This window comes from Mus caroli, chromosome 12 (assembly GCF_900094665.2).
Source record: "Mus caroli chromosome 12, CAROLI_EIJ_v1.1, whole genome shotgun sequence".
In the NCBI taxonomy this organism is placed as follows: domain Eukaryota; kingdom Metazoa; phylum Chordata; class Mammalia; order Rodentia; family Muridae; genus Mus; species Mus caroli.
Genome location: NC_034581.1, coordinates 25,129,755 through 25,149,160, shown reverse-complemented (window position 1 = coordinate 25,149,160; position 19,406 = coordinate 25,129,755). Strand labels below are relative to the sequence as shown.

General features: G+C 46.9%; 1 protein-coding gene across 1 annotated transcript; it reads right to left on the bottom strand.

Moving 5' to 3' along the window:
* Positions 1–8,433: 8,433 nt before the first annotated feature.
* On the bottom strand, positions 8,434–18,339 carry Rnaseh1 (ribonuclease H1). The gene is made up of 8 exons (XM_021179348.2): positions 18,158–18,339; positions 15,832–15,947; positions 14,583–14,744; positions 12,145–12,244; positions 10,496–10,550; positions 10,105–10,189; positions 9,508–9,632; positions 8,434–8,820 (listed from the first exon to the last, which is right to left on the bottom strand). The coding sequence occupies exons 1-8, from the start codon at positions 18,283–18,285 to the stop codon at positions 8,734–8,736; spliced, it is 858 nt and encodes a 285-aa protein (XP_021035007.1). The 5' UTR covers positions 18,286–18,339; the 3' UTR covers positions 8,434–8,733.
* Between the last annotated feature and the right edge of the window lie 1,067 nt (positions 18,340–19,406).

The following is a 19,406-nucleotide window of genomic DNA, read 5'->3' as shown; positions in this document are numbered from 1 at the left end:
CCTGGCTGCCAGGTCAAGACTAGCAGGTCTCACTGAAAGAGCAAATACCCAACACCATGAGTCTGAGCCATCACTGCCCCCAGCCTCCGCCTCTATGACAGAATCCCAATCTCAAGTCCTCCATTCTGTGTTACTTCTCACTAGGGCAACCTGACTTCTAAGACTCACAGTGGGGTGGGAGGGATGGTTCAGTGGTTAAGAGCGTTTGCTGCTGGTGGCTGACAAATCCATCTCTGGCCTCTGAGGGCACCAGACATGTACATGGTACATTGGGACAAAACATCCACACACATACAAATTAAAATTAAAGAGAGAAAAGAGAAGCCCCTAAGAATAGCATTCTCCACCTTTCAGCCTGTTTCATTGGCTACAGGCCCATCAGTTTGAAGATTTCCACAGTACAACGCAGGCATCCTTTTCCTGGCCTTTCCTCCACTGTGCATTCTTCTGTACCATCGTCACTACCCCAGGGTCCTCAGAGTGGGCGTGGTTTCTCTCCCTCCAGCTGTGGGGCAGTCGGTGGAAGCCCTCTAGACTACCTCTGTGACCCGGTTCCTGCATCCCGAGGCACTGAGACAGGCCTGCAGTCTGTGAAGTTCAAGGACGACACCCTTCTTCTATTTTGCCCCTCTCGCTTTACTTCCATCCTTTGCAGAGATTTGGATGCAGGCAGTCAGGTCATTATCTACAATGGCCCTCCCAAACTCGGGGCTACTCTTCAGGAGGCCTATATTGACCAACTGCAAGCTAGGGCTCTTTGGATGCAGCTACATATTTCAGCAATATAAACTCCACCCGGTTTTAAAAATCTTGTCAGGTGTGTGCCCTTAGGCGTGGGAAACAACTGAGCAGCAGGGGCACACACTGCTCACTGTTCTGGGGAGATGCTGATTGCAGCGGCTGGAATGTAAACAAGAGCCCTCAAGCTGATGAAGGGCGCCCGCTCTGACATTTCCTTCCTGTCACACAAGTTTCCTCCAGAGAGCTCTCAGCCTCTACCATCCTCATCAGAACCATCCTGACAGCCCCGTGGGGGCTTCGGCTGTGACAGGAGGTGTCTAAATCCTAGTGGAATCAATTCAACCTACTGCAGAGACAGGGCTTGTTTAAAACTGCCCGGAGATGGGACTCACATTAGAGAGGCAAGCCAGGAGTGACTAGAGATCAAGAGAAAGCACCATCAGGCCATCTGAGGCCTGCTCCAATCTAGGTGAGCCTCCCTGCTACCTGGCTGCTGGTGACTGGGTGGGTATACAAAGGCCAAACAAGGATGGCATGTGTGATGCACCTCTGGTTGTGTTTGTGAAGGAGTATCTGAACTGGGTTAAGTCAAGTGGGAAGACTCAGCCTGAATGTGGGCTAAGAGCCAGGAGGGAGAAGGCAAGCTGAGTGCTGGCGTTCATCTTGACCTGCATCCTGACTGCACAGGCAGTGTGAGCAGCTGCCTTCTACTCCTCGGCTGAGGCTTCCCTGCTGTGGGGGACAGTACTTCCCTCAAACCATGAGCCAAAATAAGTATTTGCTTATATGGCTTTTGTAAAGAACTCGGTCACAACAAAAGTAAACAGTACAACATCCCAACACCTTGGTAGCCATTGAAAACATAATATACATAGGAAGAAGAAAAATATATTCCATTCATGTGTACAACTCAAACCCAGTGCAATTAAAAAAACAAAAAGCCCATGAATGTGTTTGTTGCTCTGTGTGTCTGTGTGTGTGCATATGTGTCTACATGTATGGGTGTATTTATGCCATGGCATGGCATGTGTGTAGTGAGAGGACAATTTGCATGAGTGTGTTCTTTCCTTCCACTGTGTGGATTCCAGAGATGGAACTTGGGTCATCAGCCTTTGCGGCAGGCAACGTTATCTGCTGAGCTATCCGATAGGCCTCCCCTGCCCATTTTCTGAGCTTGGAGTCAGGGTAATTCTACCCACTTGTTCCATGCTGGACTTTCAAGTTACTTATATGAAGTCATCCCAGACCATCTGCTTCATAGGAATGTGATATCATGGAAAGGACCTGTGGCCTAATACTGAAAAGAAGGACTCTTAGGACTGTAGCTTACCATTTTCCAGATCTGGAGAGGCCCTGGGCACCCTGTGAGTTCACACTATATAACCTGACAACATGACCATGCCAGGGTATAGCTAAGTGAAAGGTTTGTATTGCAACTATGAGAGGAAGAACAGCCAATGGCATCTGGATGAGTCCAGAGCAGAAAAACTAAGCAGTAGTAGACTGAACAGGGCCAGGAGACCTGGCCACCAGAGAAGCAGGAACAGGGCAGAGAGGGAAGAGAGAGAGAGGGAGAACGTAGAGCAAAGAGAGGGGAAGGAGGAAGACAGAGAGAGAGAGAGAGAGAGAGAGAGAGAGAGAGAGAGAGCGCTGGAGAACTCATAGCCAAAGTAGCAGGATTATACAGAGAATTGGACAGCTGAGAGAAAGGAAGGCCTTGAGCTAGAAAAGTGTAGAGTAGTCGGGGGGAAGAGCTAATACTCATGATACTGAGGGAGCCTGGAGGCCAGCATGGACTTTGGTGTGCTAATAGGCACCAAAGAGAGCCATTTGTCCCCTTTGCCTTTTGGGATTTGGGGAAATGGAATTTCCTTTGGACTAGGTAACACAACACACAGAGATGCCTCCCACACACATGGGAACTCGAGCCAGGGCCAACTAGATAAGGAAACAGAGCACTGACAGGGAAAGCCTCCAGTGGAGCAGTGTCTGGGTGGCATGTAGACAGTAATGGGGTAGGTGGCTAGCAGAGTTTAGTCACCAAGTGAACAGGGCTTTGCTGAAGGGAAGAAAGAACAGAGAGCGGCCCTTGGCCATGCAGCCTGCAGAGGCTGTGGAATGTATATTAGCTCAGTGATACATTTTTGGATGCCAAGAGATAATCAAAGAAAAGCATCCTAAATGGTGAAGGTTGAGAGACCTATCCCACCCTTAGCAGGCTCTCTCGGATGCACTCCAGCCAATCCCACCTGAGTGGGAAGTGCAAGGAGATAGCAATTAGCTCTCAGGCAGTAGGGAGAGCCACAAGTACTGGAAGGAGTGAAATGAGTGTCCTCAGCAGGCGACGGGGCTGCACGCCTTGGAAATGCAAGGCAATTAGCAGGGGATGCTAAGAGGACCTCCAAGCAGCTCTGGCACCGGCTTGCAAGAGACAGCCGCTTTTCCTTTTCCGTGCAGGAACAATACTCTTGGCTGCTAATTACTTTAGAAACTGAAATCACTGAATGGCTTTCCTAGCACGCCTAAATCCCTGAGTGCACTCCCAGCACACCCACCCTGTCAGTCCATTTTGTGCAGCTTCGGCAGGCCACCAATTAGGGGTCCTTTCCACACCCACTGTGGTCCTGGGCACTGAACTCGGACCTCATGTACCAGGCAAGAACTCTACAGCAGAGTTCTCTCCCCACTCACCAATGACCAGCTTTGATGGGTCATTGCCATGTGGTGGGTACACAGAGGCAGGTAGCCGATGAGGGGCAGTGTGGAGAGCAGCCGACACGGGTGGGTCCAGATGCCTACGGGGCCGACATAGTTGATGGATGAGGAAACAATGTTCCAGCCCCCATACTTGAGTCTTCCTTCCATAGCTTATATATCCCAGCAAAATCTTTCAAGCTGTATAAAAATCACAATGTGTGTCTACTTTTCTTCTAGTAAATGACCATGAAAAAACAGTGTGCTCGCCAATACCTTTACAAGAAACGACATTATGTAGTCCGGGTAAAGAAAGCAAATTAATCCCCCAAACCCACGTACAGTTGTAGCTAAGCCACTTGTTATAGATTAACAGTGTTTGAGCAAGCAAAGTTGTTTTCTCAGCCAATTTCTCTTACCGGCAGGCAGCAAATTGCAGTTACAAAGAAAGGAGTAATTACTTTATTATTTATCTTTAAAAGTAATCTTGTAAAAATCTTAAGAGAATCACACATCTAAACTTTTATATAAAAATCAGTCATATGTACCTTAAATCGTCAGAATGCAAATCTACTCATCAGCAATCTTTAATAAATCATATCCGGAAGCTGAGGGCAAAAAAAAAAAAAAAATAGGTGTAAGAATCAACCATTACCAGTCCAGCCTCAGTGACAGTCATGCCAGCCAGTGCTGCCATTGTTCTTGTTCCCTGACCATAAAAGGTCCCTCGCTTAACTAATAAGAGTGCCTTTCTGAGCTTCACATTGTTTCCTAAGATTTTCTACATCAGAGCCAGTAGTAAAAACCTCTCAACCTAGCTTCACTAACAATGGTATTTTTCCAAATCCTTTCGAAGGGTAGTAGTCCTTACTGACAATGTGCATCCCTGAGTTCTATCCTAGGGTGGTGATTAAGCACTAATCTGCCCCAGCAGCCAACTGAATGAAATCCGGCAATATTATGTGAGTGCCAGAACTACTGCCCCGTGAGGGGCTGGAAGCCCCCTTAGAGTTTTCATAGAATTCTTAGATATAAAGAGATGTGTGGGCAACAAGCAGAACAGACTCCATAGCAGCTCAAAGTCCTCCAGACACATGGTCCTCGGGGCCAATTTGGCTGTGGTAATCCGGGGCTGCATTCCGTGAGTTCCACAGCCATTCGTCCTTCCTCCTGGACACGGCACATAGCCTTCTTTTCTATGTTTATTTTAAGACAGGACTCTCACTAAGTTGCTCAGGCTATCCTTGAACTTAGAAATCCTCCTGCTTCAGGTTTGTGCCACCAGGCCCAGAATAGATGAAATAATTCATTAAAACAGTATAATGATTTTGTTTTACACAGTTAAGGCAGCTGGGAAGTCCGATATGGATAGGCCATACCTGACAGGCAGGGACAGATACCTCTCATGAGGAGTAGGCACCTGTCAGTGAAGCTCTCTCTTCTTTTAAAACGTCACAGATAGTGGTGTGGAGAGATGACTCAACAATTCAGAACACCAGCTGCTCTTGCAGAGGACCAGAGTTTGGCTCCCATCACTCATATCAGGCAGCTCACCTGTAACTCTAGCTGCAGCGGAGAGCCTTGGCTTCTGGCCCCCTCTGGAACCGGGCATACCTCCCTAACACGAGGTTTTAGTTACTTGTCTGTTGCTGTGGTAACTCGTCATGACCAAGGCAACCCACAGAAGGAAGGCCTTATGTGGGGTTAAGGATTCCAGTGGGATGAGTCCATCACATCACATGGTGAAGCATGGCAGCCGACACCAGACATGGCAGCAGAACAGCTGAGAGCTCACACCTCAGACTGCAAGAAGGAAGCAGAAGGGCCGTCTTTGTCAGTGTTGTATTGCTGTGAAGAGACACCATGGCCAAGGCAACTCTTATAGAAAAGCATCTAATTGGGGCTGGCTTACAGTTCAGAGGTTTAGCCCATTATCATCATGGCGGGAAGCATGGTGGCATCCAGGCAGACATGGTGCTGGAGAGGTAACTGACAGATCTGCATCTGGATTGACATGCAGCAGGAAGAACGACACCGGGCCTGGCTTGAGCTTCTGAAACCTCAAAGCCCAGCCCCAGCAACACGATTTCTTCAAGACCACAACTACTCCTGCCACTTCCTCTAGGCCTCTGGGAGCCATTTTCATTCAAACCACCTCAGGGGCCAAACTCAGGATGGGCCAGGCCTTAAGCTCTTAAATCTCACTCATCCTCTGAGTGACATACTTTCTCCAGCAAGGTCACACACCTCCTTGGCCTTCCAAACAGAGCTACCAAATTGGGACCAAGAATTCAAATGCCCTCCATTGTAGTGACATCTCATTGAAAATGCTACACATATAACTTAAAAAGAAAAAATATTAAAGCTACAGATAGACTGGATTTCTGAGTTCGAGGCCAGCCTGGTCTACAGAGTGAGTTTCAGGACTGCCAGGGCTACATAGAGAAACCCTGTCTCAGAAAAACAAAAAACAAAACAAACAACAACAACAAAAAAAACCAAGTCAACAGTAAGATCCAGGTCAGCTAGAGCTGCCACATACTGACCCCATATCTCAAAATAAATAAGGTCGAAAGTGAGTGAAGACATCTACCACACCTCCATATACACCTGCACAGAGGAATGAAAAGGAATGAGAACACATACAGGAACATGTACACAAACAAAACAAAAGCATACACAAAACCAGCAGCATGCGACTCTAATTCTGGCACTTTGGAGGTAGGAACAGGTGGATGACTGGGACTTGGCTAGCTCGGTGAGCTCCAGATCCAGTGAGAGATACTTTTTCAAACAAAACAGGATGTGAGGCTGGAGAGATGGATGACAACTGAGAGTACTTGCTGCTCTTCTAGATCCAAAGTCAGGTCTCAGCACCAACAAGCACAGCTCCTGTGGATACATACCCTTCTTCCAGCTTTGGAGAGTGCCAGCACACACGTACACAAAACATGCAAGTGAAAATGTAAGGTGGTTTTAGGATGCATTTCAACTCTATGCACCCATCCCATGAGACACGGGGATGTAGACTGACCAACTGTATTATGCATCCATTTCCAAAGAGTAATTTTATTATGAATCACACACCCTTCAAACAGTCAAGGTTGCAAGTGTCCTGGGACTTCTCACTGTCCTTAGCAGTGTACTATCCTAGTGTTTGAGCTTGACTGCAATAGACTTCCTGAAAAACACATCAGAAGAGCTGACTTCTGTCTACTAGACAATCTTCACACCAAGCTAGAATTGAGGCCTTTGCTCTCAATAGGACAACTTTCTAAAGTTGTCAAAGGAAAGGAGCTAGCTTGGAAAAGGGACTATTGGGGAGTAGGAGACAGATAAGACAGAGTTATGGATTCTTAATCATGCACATGTATGAAAATGTAATGAAACCCATTATGTATAATATCTGCTAATAAAATTTTAAGGGTGGAGAATAATTGAGAAAGACAGCGGCATACTCCCCAGCCTACACACACCAATGGTAGAGTGCTTGCCCATATTAGAGACTCTATTCATTCCCTGTACACACCGACAGAATACAATGTTAGGTTTTATTCTGGGACATGGTTTCAGGTAGTCTAGCCAATAGTCCCCACTCCCCAATAGTCCCTTTTCTAAACCACCCCCTTTCCATTGACAACTTTTCAAGTTGTTCTATAGAGCAAAGGCCTCAATACTAGCTTGGTGTGAAGACTGTCTAGTAGACAGAAGCCTCAGGATGATAGGTGAGACTTAAACTTGCAACATAGTCTAAGCTGACCTTTAACTTCTGACCTGCCTCTGCCTCCCAAGCCTTGAAATTAAGGTGTGTGCCACCACACCTGGTTCTAACCAGGATAGGATTTTTGTGTTTATGCACATGTGTGGAGGTGCAGCAGAAGACACCAGATTCTGGGTGACTCTATCACTCTCTGCCCTGTTCCCTTGAGACAGGCTCTCACCGCTGAACCTGGAGCTCAGATTTCGGCCAGGCTGGATGTCCTGCAAGTCAGAAAGTCTCCTGTCTTTATCCCGCACAGCACTGGGGTCCCAAGCAAGCCGGACATTCCCATCTTGCTGCACACTGCCAGGGTTCTAAACTCAGGCCAGGTCCCCAGGCTGATCAAGTCTGCACTTCTCCCCAGTGGGCCATCTCTCCCCAGCCCTCGTACAGGACTCTGAGCTGTATTACTCCACAGATCACACACCAAGCCAGCAGAGACGACATCCTAGTCACTCAGGCCCACCGTCCTGCTCTGCCCGAGACACAGTTATGCTTCCCGAGCACTTTCGGAGGCCTACTCTGTGACATGCAAACATGTACAGCTGCCACAGGGCAATCCGAAGGGCAGGCTGTCACTGCTTGTCAGGGATGACTTCATTGTCCTAGGCTCCAGCAGATGGCCCAGCTTCCCGGATCCTAAGGAACTTAGAGTCAGCCCAGTGACAGCACTGTCTTGTGTCCCTGCCATTCCATGACCTTCCATTGCTTAAGGGCACTGTGATGATTTGCATGAGGACAAACTGACCAGCCCATCCCTCTAGAGTGACTTTCTCAATTCTAGCTTTGGATAGCAGCAAAGAACATTCACCTCTAACAGTAACTCAAACTAGATATGTTCTGTGTCATCCCTATATACTTTTATTATAAAAAATAAATAAGGATAATTTCAACATGTTTTAAATTTATACAGTATTTTTAAGAAAAAATAGGCAAAGAAATCTATTAGTAATATATTTATGCATCTTGGTTTTTAAAGGTCTCAGCTGTTCCTTCAAGGTGATCCAGGAGTCAAGGCCGCCTGAGTGTAGGCTCTGTCCCACATGGCCATATTATCTCAGACACACAGACGTAGAGGGCAGCTGCAGGGGCAGGAGTCTTGCACTTGTGCCTTCTAGAACTTTTTTTTTTTTTTTTTTTTTGGTTTTTCGAGACAGGGTTTCTCTGTGTAGCCCTGGCTGTCCTGGCACTCACTTTGTAGACCAGGCTGGCCTCGAAATCAAAGCAATCCACCTGCCTCTGCCTCCNAAGTGCTGGGATTAAAGGCGTGCGCCACCACGCCCGGCCTTCTAGAACTTTTAGGTCACACGTACTGACCAGTGTCTCACTGACTCCTACTAAAATCCAGCTGGAGCATTTTGGGACAGACCCTGAAATCTCACAGAAGCAGGATTCAACACTTCCTTTCCATCATGTAAGCACGTCTCACCAAGCTGTGCCACAGGTCACACTGTGTCCTTATGCACAGCTCAGTGCACAGCAGGGTAAAGAAACAGCCACTGCCTTGGGTCTGAGTGGGCAGCAGCTCACTCCTCTGCTCAGTCCTCAGACTGCTTCGCTCCTTCCCGTGCCAGTCTGTCGGCCTCTTCATTGCCCACAAATCCTGAGTGACCAGGAATGTGCATCTGTTAAAATAAAAATTCCCCTTTAATTTTTCCCGATCTTTACAAGTGCAGCACACGACTCTATCCTATATCTCACACCCAGAGAAGCTCATGTATCAGAAAAGACTGAGGGCCAACAGAAGCACACACTGGGGCTGGAGCCATAGTTCAACTAGCAGAGTAGGTCTGGGGTTCAATCCTCAGTGGCACATAATCTGGGTGAGATGACATGTGCTTACAATTCCAACCCTGGCAGGACCAGGCTAAAGAGCAAAGAGTGGATGCTAGAGAATGCTATCCTCCAGGCGAGGCATGGCTACTGAACTCACAAACACACGTAGCACAGGGCCTACACAGGACTGGACCAGGCAACAGATGGGGAAGTTCTGCCCTCCCCGGGCTTCAATTGTTGATGAGGGAGGAACAGGCACCGTCTTCAATGCTGGAGATACTGCTAAGGTGCTTATGTTCCCGTAAGCAACTGCATTGTGCTTCTAGAAGCAGCCAATGAAACAGACTGCACTCAGGAGGGGAAAGGAGGAAGGGCAAACGTGGTGTGCATTTACACCCACTCTTGTGTATAACTAACACACACTAACAAATACATACACTAACCTTATGGAAGCTGCTACTTTAACCTAGTCACCAGCCCCTTCCAAACACCATTCTCTCAGCTAAGTCAGACCATGCATGTGACGAGTGACTCACCCACTGGATGTCCATGCCCTGAGTGAGCTCGTCCAGCTCCATGAAGTCCTCCTTGTTGATCACGTCTTTCCCGGTACTTGTTCTCCAGCCATTCTTCTTCCAGCCCTGAACCCAGTTAGTTATCCCTAGGGGGACACACGCTCACAGGCTCATTCATCAGGAGGGATGGCCTCTCTTGCTCCACAGTCTCTCCTCACAATGGCTACTCTTGTTCTGAGTCAAAGCCTGGATGGTTCCCTTCCTTCAGTGCCTTCCCTTGCTTATTAAGCCTTTAGCATACTCCCTAGACCCCCAACCTTTCCTCTTCCTGCTAGCTGCATCCAGTTAGTTGAACATGGGTCTTTCCCAGGGAAGCCCCACCCCCACCCCCATGTGCTTCTATGCAGCCACCCCTGTGACCTAAAGTTGCTCACACCCTGACCCACGTGTTATGGAGCCAAGGAGCCCAGCTCTCTAAGACAGCAGCTCTAGACTCCTATTCCTCTGAACCTCAAGAGCCCAGGTCACCCAGGGTTGTCCCACTACCCACTACTAGGAAGAAAAGTCACTTCCCACTACTAGAAGAAAAGTTCTGTCATAGTGCATGGGACAGCTTACCATTGATGGTGAACATGCTGTCTGTGTACAGAACCAGCTTGCTGATGTTCTGAGCCTTGGCTTGCATGATGGCTTTGCAGGCTGCCTTGAAAAACCAAGTCCATAGTCATGTTATACAGAAAATGCTCGCCATTTTACATTACTGATCAAGTGTTTCAAGACAGAAGCACTCGCTGCTCTTTCTGGACCACCATGTTGTCTTCTCTATGTGAGGAAGGGTAAAACTACAACAGCCCATGGCACCTACATAAAATGATTCCACACTTTTTCTAGAGAATTACTGTCTTTAATGGCCTTTCAATACCTTCTATCTAAGGCAGGAAAGGAAGGGGAAAGGCTGATCTTGTGGTCACAGGGAGGAAAACAGACTCATGTTTATCTGGGAACTTACATGGATCTCGGCCCTCTGGTTTGTCTGTCGCCCAGGAAGCCTTACACCTACATTTCTGTTTCAGAACAACATAAACAAGAAAGACAAAATGACAATGCTAACTCCCAAAGCAACTCTTCTCAATGGACAATAACAAACTAGTGTTCACTTCGACTGAAACTTAAAACCTAAATACAAGCAACAGCCTCAAAATCCAAACCAGGGCTGGGACACAGCTCTGTGGGGGTGTGTTTGCCTAGCACCCACAAGACACTGGCCCAAATACCAACACCTGCAAACAACAGCAAACCCAGAAAACCACACACCTGTGATCCCACCACTCAGGAGGCAGAGGTAGGAGTGGTGTGAGGCGGAGGCCAACCTGGTCTACATAGAGAGCTCCAGGACAATCAGAGCTACATAGAGACCCTGTCTCAATAAATAAAAACAAAACAAAAAGATCCAAGTTAAAGATTTAAAGAGTTCATTATGCTATTATTTTCAAGACAAGGTTTCCCTGTGTAGCCCTAACTGTCCTGGAACTCACTCTGTAGACCAGGATGGCTTTGAACTCAGAGATCTGCCTGCCTCTGCCTCCTAAGTGCTGAGATCAATGGCATGTGCCACCACTGCCCAGCTTTGGTGCCATTTCTAATCCCAGCACCTGAGAGGCTAAAGCTGGAAAATCTCCATGAATTAGCACTACCCAGGCTATACAGTGAGACAAAAGAAAACAAACAAACAAAAATTCTACCCTCATTTCCTAAGTTAGTTAATATGTTGATACATGCAAATATTTAAAGTAAACAGATAAAAATACTTTTTAAATTAATTAATGAGCGGGGACTGGAGAGATGGCTCAGAGGTTAAGAGCACTGACTGCTCTTCCGAAGATCCTGAGTTCAAATTCCAGCAACCACATGGTGGTTCACAATCATCCGTATTGAAATCTGACTCCCTTTTCTGGAGTGTCTGAAGACCCCTACAGTGTTAATAAATAAATATTTTTTTTTAAAAATTAACTAATGAGCAATTTATATGAGCTATGTCTGTCGAAACTTCTTGGTGAGCATCAGACCTAGTGTAAGAAAACCTCACAGAATGGCTGACAGACAGGGCCCAGGTAGATATGAATGGTTCAGTTGTACACCTTTGCCTGTATTCTCTGACTACTTCTAAGTCAAGCATCTTCTAAAAAGTCTAAAAGTCACCAGGTGTGTTATGGTAGTATATGCCTTTCATCCTAACCACCTGGAAGAGACAGAGGCAGGAGGATGTCCATGAGTGCCAGGCCAGTCTGGTCTCATAGTGAGTTTTGGCTAACCAAAGCTATATAATGAGACCCTGTCTCAAAAACAAGCCCAGAAGCTAGTGATGGGACGGGTTCTAAGCTGGTGCCCTGCCCCTGCATTGCTGCTGGCTGGCTCTTCTACTCACATGCCTTAGGACCTGTACAGACCCAGGGAAAGAGCACTGAGTCCCAGTACTTAGCAATGTCAAGAACCAAGTTGTCTGGCACCAATATAAATCAGTCAGTTGCTCTTCTATTCCCAGCCAACACTGTTTACCTAGCAGTTTAGCAAAGAACACAACAATAAGCAGCAAATATATCAATAAGCAAGCCCTGCCCACGAGGGAAATGTGATGCCCGCTCAGCCGTGTTTACTTACAAGGGGTGGCCTGGGCCCCAGTAAACGCCAATTCCTGCTCGTGCCCGCTTCCGTCCATTACTGGAGCAACAGCCATCCGTGTAGACAACGACTGACTCTCCTGTAAGAAGAAAGAGTGAGGCCACAGCACCGACCTGCTGAACAGTGACCACTGCTAGAGTTTGCTGTTCAGGACAACATGGATTTCCCACTATGGGGTGTGGTTACTTTTTGCTTGTTCCATACACCAAGTCAGTTAAAGGTAGGACAGAACTTCCCACTAGGAGACCTGCTTATACCTCAAGCTAAAGAGGTCCCTCGTGCTTGGCCCCTTCTCTCAAGCTGTCCTCCCAGAGAAAGCAGTGCTTTCAGTGAAGCTAGTCCCATATGCCAGAAAGCCAAGTGGACTCATCTTCTCTTAGTACATTTGCCTCTAACTGTAAAGTAGCTCTCACCTCTACCCCCTCCTTTCAAACACGGTTTGCCCCAGTGGGCAGGGCAGACCTACACCCTCAGCAGACTGCAGGGAGACAGTGAGTAACAAAGTATCTGGGATAGGAGAGGGGGAGCCCAAGACCACCACACAGGAGGAACCGTCCAAGGCCAGTGGCCTAAGTCAGCAGGCTCAGGGGATGCATGGAGACCAGTGCCCCTCAAAGAAGCAAGGCTGGGGACATTTGAGCACAGAGGCTGGGCAGGTCTCCTCTGTCAGCTGCACTTGCTTTCCATCCACACGAGCAACCTTTCTATTGCTTCTAGTGCTACAAAGGAGCACGGGGACCAAAAGCCCTCAGGGAGGAAAGGGTTTATTTGGCTTACGCTTACACTTCAGTTTATCAGTGAAGGAGGTTGGGACAAGAACTCCAACAGGGCAGGAACCTGGAGGCAGAGCTAATGCAGAAGCCATGAGGGGTACTGCTTACTGGTGTGCTCAGCCTGTTTTCTTATAGAACCCAGGACCACCAGCCCAGGGGTGGCACCACCCACAGTAGGCTGGCCCTTCCCTATGAATCTCTAAGAAAATGCCCTAGAGACTTGCCTACAGCCATTATGGAGGCCTTTTCTCGGTTGAGGGTGACTTTAGCTGGTGCCATGTAGACACACAACTCTCCAGCACAATGAGCAGTGAAGGATACTTGTTTATCCTAGATAACTGCCAAACCATCTACACCCACAGTTCTACAGTGCCCTCCAGCTCTCCCTGGAGGTAAAGTACACATGGCTTCCTCTTGGCAAAAAAACCAAAAAACTACGGTTGTGCCAATGCTGATTCATCTATAAATGCTGCTGGTTTCTGTTCCCACTTGTGCAAGACATAAACCAGAATATAGTTACTAGAAGCACCCAGGTGCCTTTGGAGTTAAATACAGGAAAGGCCCTGGACCTTTTTCCCTCAAGCTTCTGAGGCTGGACAAACGCTCAGTTAGAAAAGGCATTCTGGTTTGACTCTCCTTCTGGCCCCAGCAGCCTGTGGCTAGGGAAAGAATTCTCAAAAGCTTCATGATTTTGTACTAATTGATTAGCCAGGCCCAGTTGCGAAGGACTCGGATGGCTCCGAGGCTACGACAGGAGGCTGGCAAGTTCAAGGTTAGCCTGGGCTTCAAGGGGAGTTCATCTTTCCCGGTGAACTGAGAGACCCTGCCACAAATAAACAGCAAGAGGAGAGGGCGGACCACATCAGTAGGAGCTCTGGGCTAGGAAAGCAAAGGCCCTTTTTGTTAAAGCACTCCCTCCAAAACAGAAGGTCTGAGAAATTTCTAGAGAATAGTTACAGAAAAAAAAAAAAAAAAAAAGGATGAGTATCAGCCTAGCAGTTTAAATGACAGGTTGGCTATCCATCCACACCCTGAATCCCAGCACTGGGGGGTTGGGCAGAAGAATCTCTAAATACCAACCCAACCCAAGCTACACAGAGAGCCTGTGTCACAAAAACAAAAAAAGAAAAAACAAAAACAAAAAAACCCAAATAACAAAACAAAACACACACAAAAAAAAAAAAAAAAAAAAAAAAAAAGCAAAACACCGCCACCGCCACCACTACCACCACAACCCAGCTTAAACTCTTTATTTAGAAAAGATTTCTAATTTCTTATAATTGCATTAAAAATTCTGAACCCTACTGGGTGTGGTAGTGCACACCTTTAATCCCAGCACGTGGGAGGCAGAGGCAGGCGAATTTCTGAATTCGAGGCCAGCCTGGTCTACAGAGTGAGTTCCGGGAAAGCCAGGGCTGCACAGAGAAACCCTGTCTTGAAAAACCAAAAAAAAAAAAAAATCTGAACCCAAGAAAGTTTCAGGGAGGACAGTAGTAGCTTACTCCTTAGATCTCCACGTTGAGGAGGCAGAGAGGCAGGCAGGTCTCTAAGTTCCAGGCCTGGTCTACAGAATGAGTTCCACGACAGCCAGGACTAGACGGAGAAACTCTGTCTTGAATCCCCCGCCTCAACAGAAAGGCATACCCATATAAGAAAATGCGTCCTTGCTCACTACAGCAGCGGGCTCGGTGTCCTGTCTTGTGTGCTTGGGCCCTGGCTCTGGAAGTTCTTCCCCTTCACCCAGGGGCTCCCGAGGCCGCTTGCTGGTCTTCGCCTGTGACTTCTGCTCATGTGCACTTTCCTGCCCTGAAAGAAGATTCCAAAACCAGAGAGTATATGAATGTTGAAGAACCAAAACTTTTGGAAGTTTTTAACATTACTGCACTAGACTGGGGCACTCTAGATGTGAACCTACCAGAAGGAATAACTGAGGACAAACCATCCCAGACCCTGGTGCCCCAGGAGCTCCAGAAAATCTAAGGCTCCCACTGAAAATAATAGTTAACAAATGAATGAATGAGGGGCTGGTGAGATGGCTCAGTGGGTAAGAGCACCCGACTGCTCTTCCGAAGGTCCAGAGTTCAAATCCCAGCAGCCACATGGTAGCTCACAACCACCCGAAATGAGATCGGATGCCCTCTTCTGGTGTGTCTGAAGACAGCTACAGTGTACTTACATATAATCAATAAATAAATCTTAAAAAAAAAAAATGAATGAATGAATGAATAAGTTCCTGAAACCCCACTTCCCAAGGGAGGTTCAGATAGTTGGGTTTTTTTTTTTTTAATGTTCATTTGTTTTTGTTGTTTTCTTTTTGTCCAGTGTTCTAAATTACAGTCAGCGTGCTGATCTGAGTCCTGTGTGTGTTCTAAATCTAATGTCCCTTATAGTAGGCTTCTGGTACTGTCTATGACAAATGAAATGCAAAGAAACTTAGTGGTATAATCGTATGGTCTAAGGCCTAGCAACGCTATGAGCACTTCTGAGTATTCAGCTGGAGGTCTGAGTCCCAGAACTGATAACACTGCTACTGCAGGAACTGATAGGTATTTAGTTCACTCCTACAGGACCCTACGATGTAGGACAAGTCTGGAACTGGATGTCATTCGTGCCTTAAACTCCCAATTCTAGGTACCACAGACCTGGCTGAACCACACTCTTCTTTTAAAATTACATTTTAAAATCTTATTTATATGTATGTGCGTGTGTGTTACAGGAGACTATGAGTCACGCAACATGGATGCTTAGAATCAAACTGTGACCCTCTGAGCCACATCTCTAGCCTCTGAACCACCATTCATGACAACTTTAATGTGCACAGAAGCAGTGATGTCGGGCACGCAGAGGGCTTTTCATCGCTTAAGACGTTACACCGACGAAGTAACTAACATACCTTTTGAACCATCCGGGCTTGAAGAGCTCCTGACAAAGGCCCAGGCCTCATCTTCTGTGGCAAATTTCTTAAACCTGGCAGCAGGAAACCGGTCCACCTGGGCTTTGCACTCACTCCTGCAAGGATATGTACATTAGCCAGGCTTCCTTCCTCTTCAATTACATCCTTTCTCATTTTTTTTTTAAATTTAACTTTATTTTTTACTATTTTACCTCATCTATTTACAGTTGTCATGTTTTACTGCAGTTTTAGGTTCACATCAAATAGGAACTGAAAGTAGAGAGTTCTCTTAAGCTTCTGCCCCGCAGTGCCCTTTACTTGCGCCAGGGATCACTCGGTGTTGTAAAGCCTACAGGTTTAGTGAATAGATGATGCCAGTGGACTACATTACCACAGATGCAGAACAATCTCATGCCTTAGAACCCCACCCCCCAAGGGCTGGGTGGTGGTGGTGCGTGCCTATAATCCCACACTCTGGAGGCAGAGGCAGGAGAAGCACAAGTTCAACACCACACGAATCTATCTATGTGCAGGTTGCAGGCCAGCCAGTGCCTCATAGAAACTCAGTCTCAAAAACACCTGGGTTTGGGAGTGCACACCTGCGATCCCAGCACTTGAGAAGTAGAGACAAAGGGTCAGAAGTTCAAGGTCACCTTTGATTTATAGCTAGTTCAGTTGAAGGCCAACCTAAGACACACAAGACCCGGACAGGAAACAAAGCCTGTCTGCTTTCACAGTCACCTCTCCTCAGTTCGAAGCCCTTAAAACCACTGATTTGTTTTGCAATCTCTACTAGTTCCAGGATCCCATATAGTCGGAATCCCACACTGTAGATCATTTCAAATTGGCTTTTTCTTTTAGAAGGGTATAGTTAGTGCTTCTTCATACTATTTCATCTTTCATAACTCATTTCAGGTCTGCATATTCCATAGCTTTACCAACTCACTGTCTACTGGAAACTTGGCTTCCAAGTTTTGTCAATTATGAATTAAATCTCCATACATGATTAAGTGCAGCTTAATGTGAAGGCATAGCTTTCCACATTTTTTATTTCCTCCAGACAGAGTTTCTGTGTGTAGCCCTGGCTGTCCTGAAACTCCTTTTGTAGACCAGGTTGGCCTCGAATTCAGAGATGCACATGTCTCTGCCTCCCAGCCTCCTGAGTGCGGGGATCTAAAGGCGTGCGCCACTATGCCTGGCCCATTGTCTTTTCTAGAGCAGGAGGTTTTAACTGAATGAAGTTTAACATACAAGGACTTTTCATGGATTATAGGTTTGGTGTTGTATGGAGAGTCAAAGGGATCTGCTGTCAATTCCTTGGGACAAAGGTCACACCTCAATTTGGCTTCATTTTACATGTTAAGACCTGACAGCCCATTCTGCTAAATGCCATCCAATCCAAATAGCATACTAGTACCACAAGGTCTTCCACAACTCCAGCACATACTAAAATTTTGTTATCTTTAAGACTCAATCACAGAAAAAGGGTTGGCAGTGGATATGTTTCTTCCTTAGTACTGTCTCAGCTTTGCCTAGGGAAACATCCAGGTCACCGGACAACAAACCTTGATATTAGAAGTTAACTGTCATATACTCCCAAACCTGGACTTAAGCCCCGATTCTGCCTCTCACTTGACCTGGGAATTGCCACAGTACCGGTGAAACTGAAAACTTCATCTTGCCTCCAAGGGCTGCGACAAGGATCCAAAGGCAAAGACCAGCTTCTGGCTTGAGACTCTCCACCTCTCCCCCTCCCTCATCTCTTCCACAGCCCAAGCTGGCCTCTAACTTGTAGTGATCCTCCTGCCTCCACCTCAACAGTGCTGGAATTACAAACATGAGACAACACATCTGACCACGATTTTTCTTCTTAAAAACAGTCGGGGATGAAGACGTAGCTCAGCTGCTGGCCTGGTATGCACAAGCCCTGGGTTCAAACACCAGCAATACACAAATTGAGCATAACGGTGCCTATCTGCAATCCCTGCGTTTGGTTAGTGCAGGCAGAAAGACCAGAAGTTCAATTTGGCACATATTCGGCTCGAGAAAAGAAACCCTGTAGCTATGAAAAATGTTTAAACGATGAAAACAAGAGGAAGTTGGGCGTGGTGGCCCAAACCAATGAGCTCAGCAGTCTGGACTACATGGGGTTCGGTGTCAAAAAACAAAACACCCGCACACAGGAACGATCAGAACGTGGGAAGCCTTGTGTAAATTCTGGCTGCGGTGACCATGTGTTCTCTTTGGGAGGATTTGACTACAACACGGAAGGGCTAAACGAGCTGTTAGGTGTTTAGATAAAGTGCTCCGCCAGGCTCCGTCTCACCAACTCAGGAAGACTCCGGTCCTGCGGCCTCTCCTCACCGCATAGAACATCCCGAGCCCGCAAATGCCTCGTCTCAGGCGTACGACGGCCAGTGTCACTGTACGGGACAGCGGCAGCAGCCAGCGCATCACTCACGCCAGCGCGGCAACCCACATTGCTGCCCGCGAGCCTCCCGCCGGCGAGCCGACACACTTCCGGCTCAGGAAGGTGACGTCGCGAGGCGCCCGTCGCGGAGAGGGGCGGGGCCGAGGATTTTGTCTTCGGTTTCTTAGACGTCGGTGGAGACGTTCGGCCTGGAGACAGAGGTGTTTCCCAGCCGCCGAGTGCCTAGTCCAATCCCAGCACAGCAAAACTGATTTGGAAGCGAGAGGAAGAGGGGAAAGAAGGAATGAAAGGATGATGGCCGAATGAGGGAATAGATGTGAAGACAATGAGCCCATGTAAAACTACATCCCATATTCTAGGATGCCCAACTCTGCAGAATAGGGTTCCCCTCCCCTTTGCCATCAATGAACGAGAAAATGTCATGAATACACAACAGCATTCTGGCCTTATAATTCTGGACTACATGGAATGAAGCAAGTCATTGTTGCAAACTGGGGAATCGTTTTCATAACCCAAAATCAACTAAAACTTTAAAATATACTCCTTAGGGACTACCAAGACGACTTTGAAAGTGAAGGCACTTGCCACCAAGCTTAACAACTCTCCCACAAGTTGTCCTCTGACCTTCGCACATATGCACCAACGATAATGCACACACACACATAAATGTAATTTTAAAATCATAAAATAAATGTATACTCCTTGAAGTCATGAGTATGAAAAGTTTTTCTAAATATAAAGAAAAAATAGGGAAGGGAAAATTTCCCTGTAATGGTTGTCTCTGATTGTTTGCCCTTCAGCCAGCCGTTGGTGTGGTTTGTAGAATATAAAGCAACTCTACCCTTCTCTTTCCTTTAGAAATCAGTTGTTTATTTATGTATTATTTTAGCTCATGTGTATGAGTGTTTCGCTTGCATCTATGTCTGTGCCACAGACATACTTTCTGCCCACAGAGGTCAGGAAATGGCATTGGCTCCCCTGGAATTGGAAATCAAGCCTTTGCAAAAGCAGTCACTATTCTTAATGAGTGAGCCATCTCTCCAGCCCCACCAGAGTTTTTTGTTTGTTTGTTTTGGGTTTTGTTTTGTTTTGTTTTTTTGGTTTTTCGAGACAGGGTTTCTCTGTGTAGCCCTGGCTGTCCTGG